Raw genomic sequence first — 25,844 nt, forward strand, 5'->3', positions numbered from 1 at the left:
ATTCAGTTGCCTTAGAGATATCATAGCCTTTTACATTTCAGAGTTCTCCAGGGACATCCTCAAAAACTGACCTAAAATAAATTTCTTTTCAGTGTAAATTGTACACCTGAGAATTTTCACGAACACATCTCACGTGTTGTGGTGGTTCTGACAAGAGTTCCCGCCCCTGGGCTAGTGTTCCAACTTCCCACCGGCACCAAGCTCTCAGGAAGCTGCAGGTTTCTTGATTGAAAGCATGCCTAATAAAAAACAAATCTACCCTTAGATACGGAGAAACTTCATTCGCAGATTCTTGCAATAGGGACAAGGCTCATATCTGAGCGACGTGCAAGATCTCGACTCAGACGGAAAAGGGCTTCTCGTTTCTACGTAAAGGGGGCAGCAGGGGAAACCGGGCAGGTGAGCTGGCTGCAGGACCACACGGTTGGACAGCACGGGGCCTCCTGGGGTCAGCCCATTCTCGGCAGAAGTGGACCAGGGGCTTGGACAGCATCTCCGGGCTTGCTCAGACTTGGGGGGCGACCCAAAGGGCAGGGCCCGTCGGGAGGGAAGACTGACAGGTTGGGTAAGAAATGGGACCTGGTGAACCTTGGTCAGCCCCAGAGGTGGGGGCGGGGAAGGGCGGCTGGGCCTGCCGGTGTCAAAGGTCACACGTCAAAACTGACCCGGGCCCTGCCCTGCAGGCGGCGACGTTCACTGTTGAGTGTTTTTGCTCTTTTGCAAAGGGCACAGATCTATGGTGACCTGGTCCCCGGGCCGACCCCTGACCCCGGAGGTCACCAAGCCCTCTTGCTCTGACCAGGGTCCGGAGAGGGGGCGCTCCGCGGGTAAACTGAGTCGGGATTTCGCGGTCCAGGAGGACGCCGGCGGGGCCGCGGAGCTGCAGGCAGACGTCGGATCAGTCCGGCTGGAAGCGCATTCCGCTCGGAGCCCACGACCCGAGCCGGTCGGTCCGGGTCCACAGAGGAGGCCGGGCAGGGAAGGGTTGAGAGCTAGAAACAGCACTTCCGCCCGGCTCAGTCACGTGACCTCCGCCCCCGCCTATCACTCAGGATACAGGGACTGGAACGCTGTCCAATCAGGAATAAGGGGGGCCGTGACGAGCAACAATCAGGAGCTCTGGGGCGGGACCCAGAAGGGAATGAGCCAATAAAAGGATAGGGGGTGCGGGCTCTGAGGCGCTGTCCAATCACGGGCGTCGGGGGGGGGGTCTAAGAGCACTGTCCAATCAGGGGCCAAGACAGTGAAGGGGCCGGAGCACCGTCCAATCAGCACGCGGGGTCCGGGAGAACAGTCCAATCAGAGCCGGGGGCGGGCGCGCTCGCAACCGCGTGGACGTTCCTCTCTTCCGGCCGCGGCCCCGCGCGCGCCTGCCCCGCGCGGCCTCAGGTGTCCCGTCCGGTCGCTGTCACCTGCCGGGGCCGCGGGGAGGACGCGCGGAGAGTCCGGAGCGGGCGGAGATGGTGAGTGCGCGGGCCGGGCAGGTTTGAACCGACCGGAACCGGCTGGAAGCGGCCGAGGGCCCGGGTCTCCCCGCGACCACGGGGGTCCCACCCGAGTCCCCGCCCTTGGCCGCATGGGGGTCCCGGGTCCCACCCGAGTCTTTGGCCGGGCGGGGGTCCGAGGGGGACGGGACGACCCCGGGAGGGCGATCAGGGCTGGGGGCGGACCGGTGGGGGACCGGACTTGGACCTGACAGATAAAGTCAAATCCTGGGTTAAGGAGAGGCTGTAATCCTGTTAAAAAACCAAATTCAACTCGTAGGTTTTAAAGATCACATTGGTTTTTTCCAACGAGTGTTTTCCCACGAATGTTTATTCATGAATCGGGCAGCTGGAAGGAGCCTGGAGGAGCGGTAGGAAATGAAAGGCTCTCGCAGGCAGAAGGGAGCGGGAACAAGGAAGTTATGTTAGCAGAAAGTGCATTATTTGTGGCAAGGTCAGGTCCATCAGGCGGATGACCTCGCTACTGCTGGCCAGGTAATTCCTGATTGACTGGTTTCAGATTGCATTCCTGGGAGAGGCAGAAACTGCAGTCGTCTCAGTTTGGTGGCGTGTGGCTTAGCATAAGTGACTCCATTTCTGCATCTGAGCTCTCGTTCCGACGGGCGGGGGTCGGGCCTGCGGGGCGCGCGGAGGCCGAGAGCGTCTGGGAAGGAGGGGGCGATGGTGCGCAGGGGTCAGGCGGTGGAGACGAAGCATCCGAGCTCAGTGAGCACACTTTCCTGCCGGAGAGGGACCGCAGGGGCGGGAGGAGGGACGCGCCCGGGGCAGGGGCTCCGCGGGAGGGGGCGCTGTGGCCGGAGGACCCGCAGGAGCTGGGCGGCGTTTGTCTGGAGTGGACGGAGCAGGAGGCCGGGTGTGGGGCTGATGGCAGGTCCCGAGCGCAGCCCGTCCTCGGAGGGGCCGTCTGCGGAGGAGAGGCTGAAGCCGCGTGGCCGACACGCGTTGGTTCTGCTCGTCGGTGGGGACGAGCGGATCGATTAATCTTTGAACAGACACAGAATGCAGATTTAGAGGGCTCCCTCTGGCTGTGTCATAGTTACAACCTGTCTGTGAGTCTTAGGTGGGGGGTTCCATTCACCTTTGATGGATGTTTTCCGATGGCTCCGGGAGGATTCAGCGTTGCCACCTGACCCCGTGGGCTCCCCCTCTGTGACCTCCAGCACCCACAGTTTCTCCCGTTCCTGCCTCAGCTCCAGCAGCGGTGAAGGGACTGGACCCGTTTTCCCTCCTTTCTTCCTTGTCGTGTGGGCGTCAGGGGTCAGGTCTCTGCCCTGTTCTGCTGACTTGTGTTGTTCTGAGACTGAACCAGAGACACCGCTGGGGACAGTGTGTCCGTGCAGAGCGCGTCCTCTCTTCCAGGAGAACTGCGGGGACAGTGCACGCGGTTCCTCTCCTTCCTGTGGGCGGTGGAGTCACGGGGTAAAGAGGTTCATGAAAATCGTACAGAAACTGCCATGCAGGGGGCAGTTTGTGACACTGTGATCCTGTCAATAGCTGGTCGTCAGAGGTTAATGCAGATTCTGTGACATGTGACCTGTGACCAAGACGTGTTGAGTGCTGATTCCTTGACTTAGAGTTTGTCGTCATGAGGACGATAGTGACCTCGTGTCTGTTCTCTGAGAGGGATGAGCAGTGACCAGTTACTTAAACCATAAAGTGCCCCGGAGCTTCCCTCCCCTGCTTTGTCCTTGACGCAGGGGAGCAGTGACTCTGCGGTTCCCGTTCACACTGTCGACGAAAATATTTTCATCTATAAATGAAAATTTGGGTGAGTTTATTCTGAGCTTAAGTCTGAGGATTATAACCCGGGGCCTTTCTTCCAGAAGGAAGAAAGGGCACCAAAGAAGTGGGGTGCACAGAGTGGTTGTGTACCCCCAGAGAGGATGTTTCACATAGGATTGAAATGTCCCTTTTACAATAGTCGCGAGACTGCTCTGTGGGCACAGCGATTGCTGGAAACAGCAGGTAGGCCTTCTGTCTCAGTGAACGCAGCAGGGTGGCAGTCTGTTGTCTCCAGCTGAGTGGTGACAGGTGAGCTGGGTGGTCAAAGGTGAGTGCAGCAATCAGTTCCTAGCCTAAGGAAAGATGCTGATCCCTAAGGAAATGCTAACGTGGGGGAAGTTGCACCTTTATCTCAAGGGCCTTTGTTCTGGCCATAGCAAGTGTCTAAGCAGATATACAACGTGTGCTCAACAGCCACAGTCAGGCCCTTTTGGAAAAAACAAAGTCAGGCCAAATTAGGTTTATACCCAATGGCTTCCTCGTATACTCCAATATATCCTATGGCTTGCCATTTTTATTTGTCAACACACTGGGACGGGGTCTCGGTCCTATATGAATGACCCATGGTGCTGGGAGCAGGTGCGTGTCCTAGGCTGGGGACACGCTGGCCTAAAGCTGGGCCTGCGTGGGAGGGGACGGAGGGTGCAGCGGGCTGTCCCCCTGCGGTGACTCCAGCCCCAGACCCAGGGTGGGAGGAGCTGCAGATGCTGAGAGGAGCCACAGAGCAGGGTGGGGAGATGCCCCTGCGGGTGTGCTGGGGGCGTGGGGCGGCCCTGGGGCTGCTTCCTGGGCATCGCGCATGGAGTGGGTGAAGCTGAGTGTGCTTCGAGCTGAGTGTGCCGTGCGCTGAGTGAGTCTGTGAAGGTCACACGTGGGGCGGGCTCCCGGGGGTCCCTGCTGGTGAGAGGGTCCGTGAAAGGAGCGTCTATACGGGGCGGAGCGGGAGCTCGGAGCGGCTCCTCTTTGCTGAGAAGGAGGCCCGGGAGGAGGGGCGCGTCCGCCCTGAGGAGGGAGCCGGGCTGAGCGCAGCCCCGGGTTCTGTCCTTCCCGCCCTGGGAGGGGCCGCCTGCCCACCTCCCCGCAGGGGGACCCCGCCCAGCTCAGGACCAGGTTCCACCTCCTGCCTTCCTTGTCCTTGTCGCTGTGGAGCAGGTGCTGCCCTGCGCTGGCTCCCACCGCGCTGCTCCTCCTGGTGTGTCCTTGACGGGGTCTGCGCCCTGTGACCCCAGGGCGCCCGAGCACTTGGACTTTTGTTCTGTCACGTGAAGGTGTAAGGCTTTTTTCTTGGTTGGGTGGTGGCATCTCCCAGCGTGCTGCCCCCCGCCCCCCTCCCCCCCCCCGGGTGACCACCGTCCTGCTTCTTTGTGTTTCTCTTTGTGGCTTTCCGTCTGTTCTCCATCACCAAGCAGGGCTCTGTGTGGTTCTGCCTCTGCTGAATTTGCAGGGAGTGAATGTCACCAGGATACAGCATCCATGTCACACGGAAGGCCGCTCTGTGCTTTCTCAGCCCCAGTGTGTCACACGTGCTGGCGTCTGAGGCTGGGCTCACCCGGTTCCTCATCCACTCCACTCCTTGCAGGGCCTGGCTCGTCTCAAGTTTTTTTCTTCTGTTGGCAGTGCGGCTGCAGGCATCTCTGTTGTTATCTCCAAGTGCAAATGGGTCATCAATGTTTCACATGTTGGGGAAAAATTGCAGAGTTGTAGATTATGGGTAAGTCCCAGTTTCCTAGGAAATGCTGGTGAAGGAGTGTCGGGATCAAGTGTCTGACTGTCACACGTGTGTTTATTCCGCGTCATTTCCAGCACTTGGAGTTCACTAAGTTGTCCATCTCGAGTGTGTGAAACGGGGTCTCCTGGGGTTCCAAATTGGTCTGAACTGATTCCCGTTGGGGATGAGCATGTCTCAGGTGGCAGCTCATCTTCTGTCAGAAGGATTTCAGACATTTTCTCACCTCTCATTCATTTGTGTGTTTACTCATTTCTCACGTTTTCTCTCCATGGTCTGGACAGTCACCCTTTTTCATTTCTAGGTGTTGCAAGTATCTCCTCCCAGGTTGTGGTTTATCGTCTCTCTGTCTACTCTACTCTGCACTTAGATGGACGCTTCTTAATTGAACAGACTCGGCTTTCTCAGTCTCTTCCTTGTAGCTGACTGTTTTTTTCTTCTATAAGAATAGTCTCCCAACTCTGAAGTCATAAATTCATTTACCCGTCACTTCTTCTCAGCGTCCTCCTCTCGTCTCCCACAGTTAAATCTGCAGCGAGCTGGTTATTGTCCGTGAGGTTGAGCAGGAAAATGGTTCCTTATTCGCCTGTAGATCACCAGTCGTCACTGCCCCACGTGTCACCGTGTCCCCATCTCTCCACCGCCCGGCAGCGCCTGCTCTGGGGCAGGTCCACGTGCCGACATCGGGGGCCTGTTTCAGGGCGTCCGTTGTCTCCATTGGTGTCCTTGTCCGTCCCTCTGGTCGCCATCCTGTCCTGACCCTTGGAGTTTAAAAGGCTTGGAGGTCTGTTAGGGAAATTCCCATCTTCTTCTATAGGAAATGTCAGCTAGTCTTAGAATTTGTGTGTCGTTTCAGTTTTTACAGGTAGTTTTTCTTAAATTCAAACAAAACAAAACAAACTCAAAACGAATCCCAAAGCAAGCCTTGTTGTAGATTTAATGGAATTTTCCTACAACTCCTGACCTCTTTGGGAGCACTGACGTCGAGGTCTCCTTCCCGAGGACACGCGCCGGCTGTCCATTTCTCACTGCACTCTGGTGTCATTTCATGGCCTTTTGAAATATTTCCATTAAATCCTTTGATATCCTTCATTAGACCTATTTTAGGCCTTAAAGAAAATTAATTTTAATAGCAATTTAAAAAGGCTATTTTAGGAATTTAGTTTTCAGTGTTGATTCTAATGATTGAGAATACTTTGACGTTTATTCTCATGAGTTTGCATTCTAGAAACTTAGTAAAAATCTGGTTCTGTGATTATCTTCCTCGTGTTTTGGGTGTGACACACAATCACGTAAGCTGTGAATAAAGGCAAATGTTTCCTTCTGTTACAATATTTTTTCTTGATTAGTTTCACCGTTAGTTTCCTCTATTAATGATTTTAAAAAGCAAGCGTCTACCTCTGTTCAGCGTTGGAGAGATTTCTGTGTCTGTCGTTACCAAGAGCCCAGGGCGAGGAATGCATTTGGATACTTGGAAAGACTCTGAAAAGAGGCCGGACCGAAATGTGGTTTTCTGTTGATCCATTTACAAGACGTCAGTGATCAAACAGCTAAAAACAGAGTAGAAGATAACGACAGATTTCTTAAATTCATTGTCTCCAACAAGACAAAAGTGACAAATGCAGGCCTCTTTTCCTCCCGTCGTGGTGCGTGCAGCAGAGCCGTGCTTCCAACAGGAACCAGCACTTGTCCTCAGTCACTGGGCAGATGTGTCTTGATATCCTCCTCCACACGCCAGTGAGGGAGCTTATGACCGCAAATGTCTTGTCCCCACCAAGAGACAAGTGTAAGCAGATATCTCTTTACTAAGGAGGAACTTTCACCTTTGAAACATAAAAAGTAACTTAGAGGATTATGTATAAGGTTCCAACACCAGTATTGAAATTTCTCGGGGCAATTTCTGCTTCCGTGATAAAGAGAAAGACGAGATGGAGGCTTGACTTAAGATGAGAGTCCATCACCAGGGACCATGCGGTGGGATAACTGTCCACTCGGAATTTGCTCCATTGGGATGAGAGTTTGGAAAGGGCTCCCTATGCCTTTAAAGAAATGTCACATCCGCTAGAATAAGATCTTATAAATTAACACTGATTATTATTTATTCCTCCTATTTGTCCACTTTCAAAGCTCAGCAGCCTTTATAAAGTTCACTCACACATGACACGTTCACCTTTGATGGAGGCAGGTTTGTGAAAATAATTTAATACAACCACATCTCTCTGTGAACTGTCACCTGACAACAGTTTTACCTGAGAAGTATACCAAGAATTATGTTTTATAAAAAGCCCCCTGCCTACCAGGAGAGTCAGGAAGGATTTTAGACCAAGTTTACTTTTTTTTTTTTTTTTTTTTGCTGAGGAAGATTCGCCCTGAGTTAACATCTGTTGCCAATCTTCCTCTTTTTTTGCTGAGGAAGATTAACCCTTAGCTAACTGTGAGCCAGTCTTCTTCTATGTTATATATGGAATGCTGCCACAGCATGGCTGACCAGTGGGTAGGTCCACACCTTGGACCCGAACCCGTGAACCTGGACTGCCAAAGTGGAACACTCTGTTAACCACTGTGCCGTGGGGCTGGCCCCCCAGTTTACTTTTTAAAAAATAATTATTTAATTGTTTTAATTGAGGTAACTGGTTTGTAACATCATATACATTTCAGGTGTGCTTCATTCTATGTCGATTTCTTTGTAGGTTACATCATGATCATCACAAAAGACTAAATAGAATCCATCACCACACCCGTATGCCTGATCACCCCTTTCGCTCTCCCCCCACAGCCTTCCCCTCTGGTGACCACCAATCCAATCTCTGTCTCCATGTGTTTGTTTGTTGTTGTTTTTATCTTCTATTTGTGAGTGAGAGCCTACAGTATTTGACTTTCTCCCTCTGCCTTATTTCACTCAGCATAATACCCTCAAGGTCCATCCATGTTGTCACAAATGGCCGGATTTCATTGTTTCTTATGGCTGAGTAGTATCCCTTGTGTATGAATACCACCTCTTCTTTATCCATTCGTCCCTTGATGGGCGGCTAGGTTGCTTCCACGTCTTGGCTATTGTGAATAATGCTGCATGAACATAGGGCTGCGTGTATCTTTATGCCTTTGCGTTTTCAAGTTCTTTGGATAAATACCCAGCAGTGGAATAGCTGGATCATATAGCAGGTATGTTCTTAATTTTCTGAGGATACTCCATACTGCTTTCCATAGCGGCTGCACCAGTTTGCACTCCCACCAGCAGTGTACAAGGGTTCCTTTCTCTCCACATCCTCTCCAACACTTGTTCTTTCCTGTCTTGTTAATTATAGCCATTCTGACGGGAGTGAATGATATCTCATCGTAGTTTTGATTGCATTTCCCTGATAGTGATGTTGAGCATCTTTGCATGTGCCTGTTGGCCATCTGTATATCTTTTCTGGTGGAATGTCTATTCATATCTTTTGCCCATTTTTTAATTGGGTTGTTAGTTTTTATGTTGTTGCGGTGTATTAGTTCTTTATATATTTTGGAGATTAACCCCTTATCAGACATATGATTTGCGAATATCTTCTCCCAATTGTTAGGTTGACTTTTCATTTTGTTGATGGCTCCCTTTGCTGTGCAGAAGCTTTTTAGTTTGATGTGGTGCCATTTGTTTATTTTTTCTATTGGTTCCCTTGCTCAGTCAGACACGGCACTTGAAAATATGCTGCTGAGACGGATGTCATAGAGTGCTGTCTGTGTTTTCTTCTAGAAGTAATGGTTTCAGGTCTTGCATTCAAGTCTTTAATCCATTCTGAGTTAATTTTTGTGCATGGTGTAAGAGAATGGTCTACTTTCATCCTTTTGCATGTGGCTGTCCAGTTTTCCTAACACCGTTTGTTGAAGAGACTCTCCTTTCTCCATTGTGTGCGCTTGGCTCCCTTGTTGAAAATTAGCCATCCGTAGACATGCCCAGTTTACTTTTTAAAGGATGCTCTTTCCTCGTCTCCAAGTTGGAGCACAATTTGTCACCTTTAGAGCCAATTGTGCTTAAAGGCTTATGAGATAGTAGGAAATACGTGTTGTTGTCTCCCCACCTCTTGACACCGTTGGAATTTCCCGGGTGACACGAGTGTCTTGTTCTAATGTGGGGACTCTGGGTGGGCTCCCTAATGAGGTCTGGTCACCAGAAAGACCAAGCCATGATTCGAAGCTTGGAATTTACAGCCCTGACCCTGCCCCTCCCAATTCTCTTAAGAGGGGAGAAGGGCTCAAAATGGAGTCAATGATCGATCTTGCCTCCATGATGAACCTCTATAAAAATCCCAATAGTGTGGGTTCAGGCAGCTTCCGGGTTTGTGAAGGGGTGGAGGTGGAGGGAGGGTGCTGAGCCTGGACTGGGCATGGAAGCTCCACGCTCTCCATCTGGATGTGCGTCTGCATCCTTCATCACTTCCTGCACGTAAGTAATGTTTCCCGGAGTTCTGCGAGCCGCTCTAGCAAATTGATGAAAGCCAAGGAGGGGTCCTTGGAACCTCTGATCTTTAGCCTGTTGGTCACAAGCACAGGTGACAACCTAGGCTCGTGATTGGCCTCTGAAGTGTGTGTTGGGGAGGTTGGGGGCCTCCTGGTCCTGAGCCCTTACCTGTGGGATCTGACGCTATCTCCGGGTACATGGTGTCAGAACTGAGTTAACGTGTAGGACACTCCGCTGGTGTCGCAGAGAACTGCTTCGTGTGGGGCAAACCTCCGCACGTGGGTGAGCAGAAGTCAGCAGCGAAGTGTTTCTGAGGAGGCGGAGGAGACACCCACAGGGGACAACTCGCAGGAGGGAAGGACTGGGTTGTTCCCAACACAGAAGAGGAAAAACTGTGCTTACGAGGCTTCGTCAGCCCGGCCGTCCTTCCGGTTCCCCCGGTTCTATCTGCCGTCTTACGATTCTGCACTTCGAGAAGCTCTTCTTTTTGCCTTTGTTCTCACGGGGTGGGGCCGCGTTAGGAGTCGCATCTGAGATGCTGCTGCGTGTACGCATCGCAGGATTAGTGGGGTGGCCCTTCAGGAACTGTCCTTGGCGGCTCAGACAGTCCCTGGGTTGTGTCGGTTCCGAGAGGAGCTGCCACGCTCTGCTCCGCCGCCGGCACGCTGTGGGCGCGTCTGGACTGTTTCTGCCCAGGAAATGTCTGTTCTCCAGGCCTTGGGAGCACCATTTTCACCCCATATTGAAAGGAAACTGGAGTGAATTCCCGGAAACTTCCCTCTCCTGGAGAAATAGCACGTAAGGCTTCCAGTTCCATCTGCGGGTCCTTCTTAGCACATGTCACATCCTTGACAGTTGGTGGCCACGGCAGGTTGGGTGCCCGGGAGAGTGGGGAGAAACAGACTAAATCATCTCCTTTAAAAGGTCATTTTCTCCCTGTCACTGCACGCGGAGCTGAAAGTGACCTGTGAATGTTAGACTTCTCCCCGGCACCCTCGCTAAGCCGGTTACAAGTGTTAATAATGTGTCCTTAGCACTTGGGCATTTCTCCCTACCGATCTTGCCCTCTAACCACGCAGTGTCGATTCTCCCCTTTGCAGAGCGTTTACCCGTTTCCTGTCCCCGCTGCAGCGCTGGCCCGGCCTCGCCGGGCGGAACTGCACACAGGCGCCGCCTCCCCTCCTTCCTGGTCTCGGAGGGAACAGCTGTCACATTTCGTATTAAGTAGGACGTTGGCTCTGGGTCTCTCTAGACACCGTTTTTTCCTGATAACGCGTGTTCCCTTCTGGTCTCTCAACTGTCTTGTCACAGATGAACACTGACGGGGACAGACGTGTCTTTCCCTTGCTGGGACACAGTATACCCACTGAAGAGTCAACATTGCATCCATCTTGCCTTTCTGGACAAAATGAACTTGATGTTTCTTCTTTTTTTGGATGTGGGCCACCACAGCATGGCCCCTCCCAGAGGAGCGCTGTAGGTCTGCACCTGGGAACTGAGCCCGGGCCACCAAAGCGGAGAGCGCCAAACTCCACCACAAGGCCACCAGGGCTGGTCCTGAACCTGATTTTGACTCATGCTGTTTATGCGCTTATGTGTTAGATTTCTTTTAAAAAGCCTTTCACCTGTATATGTGTAGATGTCGTCGTCTGTGAATATTGTTAGGATTGTCCCTTTCTGGTCTTGGTAACTCTCTGCAGTTTCTACAATGTGGAGTCGCCGATTGTTGAATGTTTGCTCCCTGGTCTGGGAATGGTGGGAACTTGGCATTTAGAGGGGACACCTGGCTCTATGGGTTAGGTTTCTTAATGCCCACAGACGTCCTCAGATGCTCTGTTCACCGCGTCATCTCAGGGACGTTTACCGATTCCTTACACTTGTCCCATTGCGTCTAATCCGAAGGATCTTTTCCCACGAGTGGTTTGTAACATCTTGGCAATCTGCTGAATCTCGGAAACATCTGCAACTTTCTTCCTTTTCCACAATTTCTTTTATTTGCCCAAGTTCTATTTTTTTTTAAAATAAAATTGCCATTGGTTGAAGAAGGGTGTGTGTTTAGCGTGTTGAATGTATTTTTAAGCAACTGTAATTGAGATAGTTTACATACCACAAAGTTTATTTAAAGGGTATCTCAGTAGTCTAATTTTAGAACATTTTTGTCACCCCAAAAGAAAACTTGTATGTGCCAGCAGTCACTCCGCGTTCCAGTCCAGCCCGTCCTGGGTTCTGGACAATTTATTACTTTCCTTTCCACCTCTATAGATTGGGCTATCTGTACATTTCACGTACATGACGTCGTGCTCTGTGTGGACTTTTCCAAAGCCCCTTCACGTTATTCAGGTTCATAGATTGGTGCCATGGGCCAGTACTTCGTTCCTCCTATTGCGACATCGTGCTCCATTGTAAGAATATTCCACATGTTGCTTCTCCAAATCACTTGACGGACTGTTGAGCTGTTGCCACATTTTGTCTGTTATGACTCGTGCTGCTGCGAATATCTGTGTATCAGTTTTTGTGTTGATATTTGTTGTCGCTTCTCTTGGGGAGATGGATACCTAGCATGGAATTGCTGTGTGATGTGGTAGCTCTGTGTTCATCCCTGAGGACCCGCCAGACTGTCTTCCCAAGTGGCTGCACCGTTTACGTTCCCATCAGCAATGGACGAGCTTCCACCGTCCTCACGTCCCGCCAGCGCTTGTTTGTCCATCTTACAGCCATCCTGGAGGGCGTGGGGAGGGCCTGCTTGTGGTTTTCATTTGCATTTCCCTGGTGAGTGATGTCTGGCATCTGTTCGGGGTTAGTGGCCACTTGTATTTCTTAGCAGAAACGTCGGCTCACATTCTTTGCCCGTTATTTAATTGTATTATTTGTCTTTATATTGTTCTCTTTTATTTTTTGTTGTTGTCATCCGAGTTTCTTAAATACAGTGAGAACACGAGTCTCCTATCAGGTGTGTGGTTGGCAGACCCCAGTTGCTGTCCCAGGTGACATGGCCTCATTGTCTCTGTAGCTGATGTAGTTAGGATTTTCTTTAGATTTTGAGAACATATATATATATATATATATTTTTTTTTGCTTTTTCTCCCCAAATCCTCCCAGTACATACTTGTATATTTTAGTTGTGGGTCCTTCTAGTTGTGGCATAAGAACATATATTTTGTTTTAAAAAGATCTCTAAATTTCACTTCATCATGGTTTGCTTGTTATTCCATGAATGTGGTGTCACCACATATTGTTGTAAAGATATTAATTAGGTTTATTTTTCCTCTTTAAAGACACCTTTGGCTCTGTTGGCTTCAGATCTTTCAGAGACTCCTTTGTTGGGTCATTTTCTTCGCATTCCGAGCGAAGATTCTTTCTTGGAGAGGCCCTGCAGCTTGGGAGATTCTTCAGGAACCAGGCTCTCCTCTTACCCATCAGGCGTCCCAGGCCCTGGCCCACGTCTACGCCCACAGCGTCCACCTCACCCGGGGAGGGGTCATGTCTCTGCCTTTGTCAGACGTGAGGAGATCACACCAGGGTCCTCAACACTGTTGCCTCCAAGGAGAGAGTGTTCAGCTCAAGCCTCACTGTATGTCTCAGGTTTCAGAACATCCTGACATTCTGGTTCCAGTTCTGGAGCTGACAAGGACGTAACTTGTGATCAATCCACGTACCCATTCCCACGTTCTCTGAAAGGTGATTGCACTTTTCAGTCTTCACCTTATCTCAGAGTCTGCTCTGTCTCAGGAAATACTCTCATAACCATGGGTGTGGATGGGTCAACATCAGTTGTTGTGGGCACACTTTGCTGCAGCTTCCCAAGCACTTAGCACCACTGAGCAGACTGCATTTGAGTTGCTCGTTCATTCTCATTTCCCATGAGAGTGAGAGCTCAGGAGTCCTAGGAGTTGAGTCCAGGTCCCCGGCTGTCACCCTCCCACACCCCTTGGTGCAGACGGGGCCTGGCTGAAGTAGAACGTGTGGGCTGTTTCAGGCCTCGCTGGTCTTTGAGGACGTGGCTGTGAACTTCACCCCGGAGGAGTGGGCTCTGCTGGATGGTGCTCAGAGGAAGCTCTACAGAGACGTGATGCTGGAGACCTGCAGGAACCTGGCCTCTGTGGGTGAGGACGGCTTCACGCCTTCACTGAGTCTGGGAGGGAACAGGTGTTTTTTGCACTTGTTCTTTCTTATTGGAGGCAGGAAATGGGAACATGTTGGAAAAAAGAGAGACACAGTCCAAGCCTCCATGGAACCACCTAGAGTCCAATAGCTTGTCCAGGAAAACCAAGTTTCATGGATTAAATGGACTTTTTATTTCTTTTGAACAAAAATCCCCCTAATTTTCTAGGTGTGAGCATCGGCTCCGGTGTCCCTTTGGGGCAGTGAGGGCAGCTTTATGGTTTCCACCCCTGTGCCAGTTACACTGGTTAATACACAGGTGACATGGTGGTTTTGCTGTAACTAACCCCACACTCATCCATCCTCACTGGCCTTGAGGACCAAAGTATGGCCCCGTCTCATGGGCTGTTTGTTCCCCTCCGTCCTCTTTCTCGGTCAGCTCTTCCCCGTGAGCCGTCAGCAGCCGCACACACCATCCATCTCCCATGGCAGCTGGGGCAGTGGACACAGGCTCCATCTGGGTCCGTGTGCCTGTGCACACCAGGGGAGCAGCCACCCTCGGGAGGAACAGGCTCTGGAGGAGGGAATGATGTCTGGACACGTCCAGTAGACACATCACTCTGTCACTGTTTGAGACGGGTGATGTTGGTCACTTACCTGGCTTCCCTGCTGACTTTTCATCCCTTCTCTCTCCCTGGGGAAGACCTTCTGTATTTCCTCTTATAAAGGGAGCATTTGGGCGTCTGCCTTTGCCCAATTCCTTCATACTTTGCTCTTCTGATGATATTTATTTCCACATCCCTCTCCATCTCTTTTGGAGTTTGCTTAGTGAACAAGCTGCCATTTTGACTAATTCTCCTACTCTTGCCAGGTCCCAGATAGTTGAGGTCATGAGAGTTGCTCTCTGTTCACACGTCCATTCTTTCTCATAAGATTTGATTACATTGTTGGATCAATATATGAAATGAAATCCACATATCATCTGTTTTTCTCCCTTTATCCTCCCACTTTTTTCCCAAGAAATTAACTCATGCTACTGATTGTTGCAGATTATTGCACTCAAGAAAGAACAGGTGGATCAATTTCTCAGTGGGACATTTTGGAGAATGAAGTATTCAGTGAAGAGAAAATAGTAAGATTCACAAGAAATGATTCCTGGTCTGTTTTTGGAGAAAACTGTAAATTTCAAAGCATTGGAGATCAGCACCCAGCCCAGGAGAGGCCTGTGAGGTGAGTGGCATTCCCACAGGAGGAAGGGGTCTCGGCAGAGGGCTAGACTCACTTGAAATTAAAGAAAAAGTAGAACTCTAGCTAAACAATTGTGTCCTGAGGGAATTTTCACATGACAAGATTTTCATAAATATGATGCAGATATCGACTCTCTCAAACAAATTAGTTGAAAACAATGATCAGGAAACCTCCTATGTAATAAATTCTGAAAGTTATAGCTACATTTGATCCCTCAGCCGAGCATTAAGCCTGTTTTACTTTGTAACAATGCAGACAGTGCCAAAAACATCCCCATTCATTGAAAATGACAAATACATAGTCAAAATGATCAACGACCATCAATAAATCATTCATAAAGAAATCACTTATAACCATCAATCCTTCACCGTGTGCTTCCTATTTTGAGCAGGAGCCATTGGGTGGAGAGTCTCCATGGAAGTAATGAAGGTGATGGCTGTGGAGAAACCCTGAACCAGATTACAGACCTTCCTGTGCCTGAGAGGTGTCCGACTGGAGTTAAACCCGGTGAATGCACGAAGTGTGGAAAAGCCCTCACAGATTGTTCTCTCCTTAAGAATCGGCAACGATCTCACATTGGACACAAACATTATCCATGTGAGGAATGTGGGCAGGCCTGCAGTTGTGTCTCATGCCTAAGCACTCATATGGAAACATACTTTGTAGAGAAACCCTATAAATGTCAGGATACCGGGAGAGCATCTAAGAGATTCACGAAGAGTCTGGGTAGTAACAAGTCTTTCGAGTGTAAGAAATGTGGAAAAACTTTCACTTGCCCCTCCTCCTTTCAGGGACATCTGAGAGTTCACTCTAGAAAGAAAATCCACACATGTAAAGTGTGTGGGAAATCCTTTATGTATGACTCGTACCTGACACGACATTTGAGAACCCACACTGGAGAGAAACCCTATGCATGTCAGGAGTGTGGGAAGGCCTTCAGTTACCCTGCATCCCTGCAAGGACACATGAGGATGCACAGTGGAGAGAGACCTTATGTGTGTAAGGAATGTGGGAAAGCCTTCGGTTGTGCCAAATACTTTACTGTGCACATGAAAACGCACAGTGGAGTGAAACCCTATGAATGTACGGAATGTGGGAAAGCCTACAGCTGTTCCTCCTCCCTCCGAGAACACGTGCGAATGCACAGTGAAGAGAAACCCTATGAATGTAAGGAGTGTGGGAAAGCCTTCAGGCATCCTCGATATTTTCAGAGACATGTGCGAATGCACAGCGGAGTGAAACGTCACGAGTGTAAGGAATGTGGGAAAGCTTACAGTTGCTCCTCGTCCCTTCGAGAACATTCAAGAACCCACACTGGGGAGAGACCCTTTGAGTGTCAGCAGTGTGGGAAAGCTTTCACTCGTCACTCCTCCCTTCGAGGACACGTGAGAACGCACGGTGGGGAGAGAGCCTATGAATGTTCACACTGTGGGAAAGCCTTCCGTTGGCCCTCGTCCTTACAGAAACATGTGAGAACACACAATGAGGAGAAGCCCTATGCGTGCCAGCAGTGTGGCAGAGCCTTTTGGTACCCAGCAAACCTGCGAGCACACATGAGAACGCACACCAGGGGGAAGCCCTATGAGTGTCAGCACTGTGGGAAAACCTTCAGGCACCCTGCAAACCTGCGAGTGCATGTGAGAACACACACTGGGGCGAGACCATGAAGATAAAGACTATGGGAAAGCCTTCATTCTCCCTTAAAGCCTTGTAACAAACACACTGGAGAGAGATGAATGGAAAGATCGTTGGGAAACCTTAACTGCAGCACCTCACTCATTTTGTACTGGAAAACTTGGGGCAGGACAGAAGTCTTTCAATTGTTAAAAATATTTTTTTTCTTTGTAAGGTCTCATCTTTAATAGGATTCCCACTGTATTGATTTCTAGTTCATGTTACTGATATAAAATACTGAATAATATTCCTTTAGGACCCCATCATCTGTACTACATGTATTTTGTTATCTCAGACTTTAAATATCTGTATAGTTCTATAAAAGTTGTCTCATTTCCATTACCATGTGTTTTGGACCCAAGGGTGCTAAGTGGTTGTGGTTTTTTGTTTTTTATTCATGTGTAACTTGATAGAATGTTAGAGAAAATTATGTGATCATGGTATGAGACCTGTATTGCTGAAATTTCTTTTCTGGTCCAGTGCTGCACATACCAGAATTTTCTGACTCGATATCTACCCTCCCTCAGTCTTTATTATTGAAAGATGTATCTTCCACATTTGTTTATTGCTGATGGATACCACCTCTGTGTTCCTCAGAGGAACTAGCAATTGTGGAAATATGTGGGAAGACGACAGTCCCACCTGATGATGTTCATAATTTGACCTGTGGTCAGTGTCCTCGATCTTGGTTGGAAATTGTCACGATGCTTTGAGTTCAGAAGAGAGACTTGTGGCATGAAGATGGAGCTGGAGTCCAGAGGCTTCTACTGAACTGCGCTGTCACCTTGGGGAAGGTGGGAAACCGTGTGTCCCAGAGTCCTTCTGTGTGTGGCTCTGAGTTAAAGTTCACGAGCAGAGGAAGACACATGAGGTTTGGAAAGCGGAAGTGGAGAAGCCATGATTCTCAGTTCTCCTGTCCCATCAGGAGACAGAGGTGCATGGGACCCTAGGAGGCCTGCGTCACAGCACACTTTTCTGACTTCTGGCTCTGCCCATCTGGAACAGCCCCAACCAAACACCATGTTTGATGTTGGTTCCATCTTAGGCAGCAGGTTCCACAGACTTTCCCACAAGCTCCCCCATGGTGGACCCTCTGGTTTGCTGGTTCACACGGTTCCTTGCATTTTCCTTCAGCCCTTTGGTGACTATCAGGCCACTTCTTCAGGGTCTCACACTTAGTGACCTTCTCTCACCCTTGACCCCCTGCATCTCCAATGCTTCTCCTAATGACTTGAATTCTGTAGGGAGAATCTTGTTCTCTACTAGTGGATCTGTTTCCTGCCTCCACCCTCACAGATTTAATGCTGCAGCCACAAATGCAGGAAACTTCCCTCCCAGGTTGCATTGTTGAGAGGCTGCAATAATCCTGCATTTCTTGTTTATGGATATTTCCCTGATTAAAAGCAGCAGTTGTGAATGTATCTGGCACTTTATGAGAGTTTTCTCTTACAGCTGAGTGCTCTCTACATGATAAAACCAGTATGTTTAGTTACTTTCTACTTTTATATGTGATTACCCAGTGTTCTTTCATTTTTTTGTGTCATTCAAAACAATGTACATTTTTTGGTCAAATATAGTTCTCTAGATTTTTTCTTGGGAAGCACACATTACTTTGTTTTTCAAATCTCTTGTATACTTACAAGTGTTACGATGTTTTATGTTCCATTAACTGAGAGTATATGTTAAAATATCCCATTCTAGAGGATTAACTTATTCTTGTAATTGTGTCAATTTTTCTATGTATATTTTGGGATAATATTAACAATGTATATACGTTTTCACATTTCTCTTTCTGGTGTGTTTTTCATTAATTCCTATGCTGCTACCATCATTTTCATTCAAGTGTCTTATTCATTCCTAATAATGAAAATGTAAGTGTTGCACATGTCAGTGGTCTCCAGCCAGAGATCCCCAGGACTCAGGCTCCTGCAGATGAGCAGTGTGGGAGGCAGAACTGGACACACATCTTCCCTAGTTCTCTGTGGACAAGTAGAACCACCAGAGTTCTTGGTGAGGTGAGCACTGAGTTGTGGTGGGAATGAGTTAGGAGAGGGAGCTCCAGTTTACAGACATAACCAACTTGAGTGAACTACTCATTCCTGGAAATGCTGCTTCTAAATGTTTGTTCTCCACAGAGCTCTCAGTGGTTTCATGGAAAATCAATACTGCAATGGAAACTCTTCTCCCTGTCTGTCGTCTTGTTACAAGTAACTGTGCTGATTGTCCCTAGGACGTTTCTCCCTATAACAAGTGAGTAATTGCTGGTGCTCCTGCCCAGGGATGTTCCCTTGTGTTATTTCCACTGGTTGACGCTCATGGTTCTGTTGCTCTGCCCCTGTTGACAAAGGTCAGTTTCTCCCTCTGTGTCAGATGGCCTCCAGGGATCCTTCTCTGGCCCTGGCCATGGTGGATGTCTTATATTTTGGGTGGACCTTGTAGGGGTTCATGTCTCAGAGGATGTGTAAGGTGACTAGGCCCCCAGGGACTTAGAGAAGAAACGATCAGTAAAGGTGTCTGTACAGCCTTTCCAGAGAGGAAGCCTGTACCTAAGGGATTCCAACCCTTGTCAGGATGGACTCTCCTCTCTGGTGTCATCGACTCATCAGTCAATATGACCAGTGTTATGGGGACCCCAACACACTGAAAATGCTCGGTATAGCTGCACTGACCTGTACCAGCATGGAAGGTGTGGGTCACAACCACTCTGTGTGTTTTCTCCACCAGTGGAAAGAGCCCATCCTTGACATTTTCCATGAGACTTTGCTTTTTCATATCAGAAGCATGAAATTCTAATTCCAAACATTTTTACAAATAATTACCCTTCTAAATACCCAGAGAGTGTTTTCCTTGTGAAGTTGTGGTCCTCTCGTTTCCAGTGCCCATAGAATTTGAAGTTTGGAGGGACGCCCACTGAATGCTATTTGGAGTTGTGATGCTGCACCTGTCCTGTCGGCTTCTAGGGGATGACCAGTCACAAGGGGTATAGGGAGGGTCAGGGAGATATTTTATCATACTCAGGTCCTAGAGAGTCACTGCAGCCCAAGAACGGGTGATAGGGGAGCATCAAGGAAATGGTCGTGACCAAGCAGGTGGGGGGCGGAGAGCACGAGGACCCAGGGGCAAGGGCCTGCAGGACGTAGATTAGTGTAGAGAATGAGTCTGTTTTGAGCCTCGAGTGTGTAGCTGTGATGGATGCTCAACATTTAGCACCCGACGAAGATGGACTGTGAGAAAGGAAGGCCACGTTTGAGTCATGATCCTCGGTTGGTCCCTTCTTATCTGTGGCCTCTGGTAAGTCACCTCCATCAAAGCCTCAGTGAACTCATCCAAGGAGATAAACGTGTCTGCCTTACAGAGTTTGCTGAGGAGGAGCTAGATTTATATGATAACTTAGTCACTTTACAAAAAACACTTAAAACAGTGCCACATACATAGTGAGAAATACGTCAGCGTTCACATAGTCAGTGAGAAAGGCAGAGGCAGCCCCAGACATCTGGAAGCTGGCCTGACACTGCTGGGCTGGGACTTACGTTGAGCAGAAACAATTTCACCAGCCCCGTCGTCAGATGAGGCAAATCCGTGACTGCAATGTGTCAAGACAAAAGGAAGAGCAGGTTATAATCACGTCCACAAAAATGCAACCAATGGAACAGAAGCCAAACCACACTATTGACCAAATTTTCCCGCTTCTTGCTATTGTGACCCCTGCCTCTTTACCAACTAGTGTTAGCTACACGCCATCCTTTCTGATTTCTAGACAAGAACTGTTAAGATCTCCAATCATAAAGTTACATTTACCTCCTGACAGCATCGAATCAGAGCAAAGGAACTCTTGCTGGAACACTTACTCAAGTCACCTCACACAAGTCTGAATGTTTGATATATTCTTGTCCAAATATGTCCTCATGTCACATGTGTCATATGCCCCTCCTACTGACACTCCCACAGTCCTGCACGGTGTGTGCACCCCCAGTGCTCTAAGTCAGTGCACCCCACTTTCTGTGACTACAGGTGTGATCCTGGAGGTCTTTGGCTAGAGAGCAGTGGCCCAATCACTATTTTACTCTCCTTATTGTATTACAAGTTAATTTAATGACAGAAGTTTAAAGTATATAGGAGTAAATGTTTACCTGAAAGAAAAAATTCTCTAAACTCGTATGCACGTGGTACTGTGGACTAAGAATGCATAAGAATACTGACTAAGAATTCTCAAGTTGAGAAAATTGCAAGGCTGATTGGACAACCCATAAATGCAGACATTTTAACATAATCTCTCAGCCAAGGAAAAGCACACAGTGACATTTGTTAATATACAACTGATTTGAAAACACCACTGAAGACTTTCCTGGGAAACGTGTGGAATCTTCTGAGTACACAAGTGTTTTACTCACACATAAATATGATAACTGAACACATCCTGAGGGCCTGCTCTCAGCCCCGAGTTCAGGACACTCCCACCATGTCCCTGACACATGAGGAAGGTGCTCACTTCTCACGCGGAAGGACAGGCAGTGCAGCCACTCAACGGTGCAGCAGGGAAACAAGCCCCTGTTTTCTTTGGCTGCACTGCTGTGTCTGTCGTGGAATTAGACCCCAGATCTTCTCAACATAAAGGGAATGGGTGTTCACTGTACAAGTAACATCTGGTACAAATAAGGCAAGATCCAGAGCAGAGGGGAGTCAGCGTCAGTCAAGCTCAACCACCGTGACAGCCTCCATCAGGGGCCTGGAGGGCACACCGGGGCTTTGCACAGCCCAGACCTGTGGGTCTCTGACCCTAGAGTCTGATCCACAATGGCAGAGAACAGGAGCACATGTGTGGAGGCCAGGGCCTCTAAGAAAATGGAAAGGGGAATTTGGTGTTTAGTTTGACTTGACTGGGCCGGTGATCAGAAAAATAAGCTGGAAGCTGTTGCCCGTCAAGCCACTATGCATTGCTCCATCCGTATGGTGGCTCCAAACCCTGAGAGTAATGGCTGCTTCATGTGTACCTTCCAGTTGTGACATGAGTTAAGGAATTGGTGAATTCTAACCCAGAATCATAAAGACAGGGATTCTGGGACATATACCTCCATGCCTTACCAACAATGAAATGACACCATTCAGCAGAACCTCATCAACCTGTAGATTTCATTGACCTTTCATCAAACATGGGAAAAGTAGCACAGTGAGGGGATGAGAGGGAGATGGATAAGATGGATAGGGAGATTGCATGTGTATATGGGAATAATAAAGCAGAACCGTAAGATAAATATTTCATGTAACACTGGACATCAATACCTAAATTATAAAATATATACAAGCACATAGAAACACATACACTGGGTTCAGGAGTCTGCCCCCGAATTTCATGTCTACCTGGAACCTCAGAATACAACCTTATTTGGAATAAGGTCTTTGCAGATGTAATTGTTACAGAATGCAAACACAGGTCTGTTACCCGATGAGCAGGAAAGCCAATAACTGAAATATCAGGCTTCTAGCAAGGAAAGAGGTTTATTATCAAAAGAGCCAGATGAGGAGATAGGAGTTAAAGCTCCAATCTACCTCCTGGAAGGGAAAAAGGTAGGGGTTTTTATTTGGGGTTTTAGGAAGAGGAGGGGGCTGTGGGCTGGCGTTGTAGGTGGGGGATGGGGAGCAGGTAGCCTTGCTGGCTGGCCTCAGCCTGTGTTTGGTCTTGAAGGTTGAATCTTTCTTTCCTCAACCATCTGGACTTTTCTGGTTAGTTTTCATCCTCTGCCAACATTCGGCTTTGCGAGGCTGAATCTCCTTTCTTCTTGATGTCTGGACCTTGACTTCTTGGGGAAAATAGCTCACTCACGTGCTAAGGAGGGACACAAAGACCGGGTTAGTTTTAAACAGCTGATTATGCTGAGTCTGCACAGCTGCAGTTAGCAGAGCTTAGCTCAGATTTTTCCTCTTTTAGATCATTCATTCTTGGTTTCATAATCAAGATGAGGTCACAGTGGATTGTATTAGGTCCTAGTATCCTTAGAAAAAGGGGGAAATTTGGACACAGGGCTGCACAGAAGACGGATATGTCTTCACCGTGTGAAGACAGAGGCAGAGATTGGCGTGACCTGCCTACAGTCAAGGAAGGTAAAGGATTGTTGGCAACCACCAGAAGCTGCGAGTGGCTGGAACAGATGCTCCCTCTGAACCTCCAGAGGGAGAGGGAGCCAAGCTGCTGACAACCTGATTTCAGAATGCCACCTCCAGAACCCTGAGGGCATCACTTCCTGTTGTTTCAGCCCCACCCCCGCTCTGTGGACTTTGTTCTGAGCAGACCAGTGCCGTTCCTAAGGAGGGCGTGGGCCTTGCATATTAGGAGGAGAGCCAGAGGCCAGTGAGCCTGGAGCATAGAGAGGAGGAGAACGGCAGAGGAGTGTGATGGGGTGGTGCTCACATCGTGTCATGATTCACTGGCCACAGGAGACTGACGCTGGTTGTGAGTGACTTGGATGCCGGGGTCCAGCCTCAGCAGAGTCCAGGTTCCCGCAGGAGAGACGGCGTTGGCGAAAAACGGGGGAGGGGAAAATAAAGAGGACGTGAGACTTGGGTTGGTGTTAGCAAGTCCAACTTTACTGTGCACAAGTGTCGTTTATATATTTTTCAGGATTAGTACAGAAATGGTTCTACAAATATTCTCAGATAAGGAAGTAAAAAAAAATGAGCACAAGAATATTTATTAGCATTCTATTCTATAGAGCATAAGGTTAATGATCGTCTTCTCCGCAACTAATTAGTGTTTGTTGTCTCTAAGCTAAAAGAGATAGGTACCTAGACACCTGTTGTAATTCATGGTAAAGTTAAATCAAAGAGAGAAGGTCCAGGCCTCCGGACAGGACAGCATTCCATCTGTTTACATCCTGGGTGAGCCATCCCTGCCTCCCTCAATCATTTACGACATTAGTGTAGATGGTTAATGGGAACAGAAGGCGACTCCAGGGTGTCTTATCCCCAGGGCTATCCGCATTCTCAGCAGGCAGTTAAACATCTTTACATTTTCGCGCCCTTTAGGGGGCGAAAGCATTCCTTTGTCTTTTAGATTGTGGAGCTAACAGTCCCTTAAACACACTGCAGGAGAAAGTACCATTTTGTTAGTAAAGTAAAGGGCTGAAAAGCTAAGCTAAACTATATATCTTCAAGAATAAAAAACAGAAATAAGTATAGACATAACCTTGATAGAAAGCATGCATATAATTCAGAAAATATCAGGGGTGTCGGCCGGCCATTCTTCACCGAGGGGCATCCCTGCACCCCTCGGCCCTTCTCCTCATCAATTGTTTATTATTTATTGCTTTTAGGAGAAAACCTCTATAACATTTTAACAGAAAGCAGAAGGTCAAGAATAATATGTAGATACTTCTTGATCATCCAATTAACCAGCAAACTTAGAAGGACGATGCATATATATATTTAGACAAAGAACTGGAGGGAGAAGGAAGCATTAACCAGACAGAGGCCATAAACCTAATTCGACATCTTATCTGGGCAGATTCCTTTCTGCTTGTCTCAAAAGGGACTGTGTGCTCCTCCGTTAATTAACTGAAAAATATCTTGAAAGTTACCTGCAGGTGGTCACATTCTCTTACTATATCTAATTTTCCCGGGAGGTAGTGCCTCCCAAGCAGCCACCCAAAGGAGTGAAAACTGGAGGTTAAAAAAGGAAAAGGAATGAAGGGCAATTAGAAGCAGCACAGGTTTCAGAACTGTGTGAGGGGCCGGCCGGTTATTCTTCACCAAGGGGCGACCCTGCACCCCTAGGCATTAATCGGCTGGACCCTGTCAAACAGCCGATCAAATGATGTAGCCACGGCTCCCGGCACTTGGAGCCTACAAATGGCCTGATGAGGCAGCTTCACCGGATCCCTCTGTACCTTGAGAACAGACACGGGGATGATGCTGCCATTCAAGGTGCGGGTCAGACTGGGCTGGTACCTGTGACAGTGATGTGCCAGGTTGGAGCCCTGATATAATCTGAAGTTAGAGCCATCAGAATTTCTTGATGGCTTGAAGGTGGGGTGAGAGGAAGGGTGAGGGGTGACTCCATTGTTTTGTTCAGAAAAAACTGGCATGATGGAGTTGCCATCAGCTATATGTGGGTCATCACCCATGGAGAAGGAATTTGGTGGAGTGTGAGGAGTTCAACTTGGAGCCCGTCAAGATGGAGATGAGACGAGGACAAACCAAGGCAGAAGAGAAATTTATAAGGATGTCACTAGATTTTACTACAACTTACAAACTTACTACAAATTTTAAAGAATGTCATTAGAAACATTGGTTTTAATAGCAATAGCAGCCAAAAGAGCTGGCTGCCAGCAGTGGAAGGAGGACACTTAAATGGTGTCGTCCTACAGGGTAACAATGGATGAATGAAGTGAACGAAGTGTGAAGGTATGGAAGATTAAACACTCTTGAACAAAAGACATTTGGTATAAAATGGTACATACTGTTTGATTCTATTTACATGCCATATAAAGCAGGTGACATTGTGTACATAGGTGATGAAACTATAAAGAAACAAAAGGAAATCATCTTTTAAACGTTTGGGATGTTGGTCGCTGTGAGAGGACAGGGTGGGGTCTCTGATGGGCCCTCAACCTGAGTGGGATGTGGCTGGGACGGCAGCCTCTCCATCTTGTCCAGGTTGTGAAGTCATCAATATTTACTCTGTAATGTTTCAGTCAAATGTACGTTTTATGCATCTTTCTGCAGGGGTATTTTACAGTAAAATGTTAGGATATCGGCTAATATAACTCAGTACGACACCACGTTGAAAAAAATTATCTCAAATTATCTCAACAGATGGAGGAAAAGCATTTTATAAATGTCAACATTCACCCATGCAAATATTTAGTAATTTAGGAATAGATGAGAACTTTCACCACCTTTTCAAGGGCATCTTCAAGAACATGTTTATGAAAGAACGCATGTGCAAGTGGTCAAAATTCACTCGTTCAATAATATTATGTACAAAACAAGAATGCCCCGGCCCCAGCCCCCTTCAGCATAGACTATTCATCCAGCCAATGCCACGAGGAACAGGGGTACACATTAGAAAGGAGGAAAAAGTCACTTGTGCCATAGCTGGAACCACTGCGTGTTTACAACCTCCAAAGCATCTAAGGGGAAGCAGAGAAAAAAGATGATCGACAGCTTGTCAGGATGCGAACCCAATAGAAACATAAACGTCATTCCATTTCTAATCACTGTCGAGAAGAAGTTGACTAATTTGAAAGACAACGTGTACGAAAGCACAAAGAAGTTATTCAAGTACCAAACAAGCCTAATGAAGGCTATACGGAGAAGGGAGCATAAAAATTGTAAAATTAGACTGAATGACATCAAAGGAGGCTCAAAGAAATGCAAA

The 25,844-nt window shown here is 48.2% G+C and overlaps 1 protein-coding gene and 1 long non-coding RNA gene across 2 annotated transcripts; one reads left to right on the plus strand and one right to left on the minus strand.

Annotated features, from left to right (window-relative positions):
* The first annotated feature begins 1,266 nt into the window (after positions 1-1,266).
* Positions 1,267-18,254, plus strand: LOC100060110 (zinc finger protein 77). The gene is made up of 4 exons (XM_005611463.4): positions 1,267-1,463; positions 13,425-13,551; positions 14,599-14,779; positions 15,189-18,254. Exons 1-4 carry the CDS (start codon positions 1,461-1,463, stop codon positions 16,462-16,464), a joined length of 1,587 nt encoding a protein of 528 aa, XP_005611520.2. The 5' UTR covers positions 1,267-1,460; the 3' UTR covers positions 16,465-18,254.
* A 3,694-nt stretch (positions 18,255-21,948) lies between these two features.
* Positions 21,949-23,085, minus strand: LOC111774440 (uncharacterized). The gene is made up of 2 exons (XR_002809436.2): positions 22,878-23,085; positions 21,949-22,295 (listed from the first exon to the last, which is right to left on the minus strand). It is a non-coding gene; the product is annotated as an uncharacterized lncRNA (long non-coding RNA).
* Between the last annotated feature and the right edge of the window lie 2,759 nt (positions 23,086-25,844).

Source organism: Equus caballus, chromosome 7 (genome assembly GCF_041296265.1).
Source record: "Equus caballus isolate H_3958 breed thoroughbred chromosome 7, TB-T2T, whole genome shotgun sequence".
Taxonomy (NCBI): domain Eukaryota; kingdom Metazoa; phylum Chordata; class Mammalia; order Perissodactyla; family Equidae; genus Equus; species Equus caballus.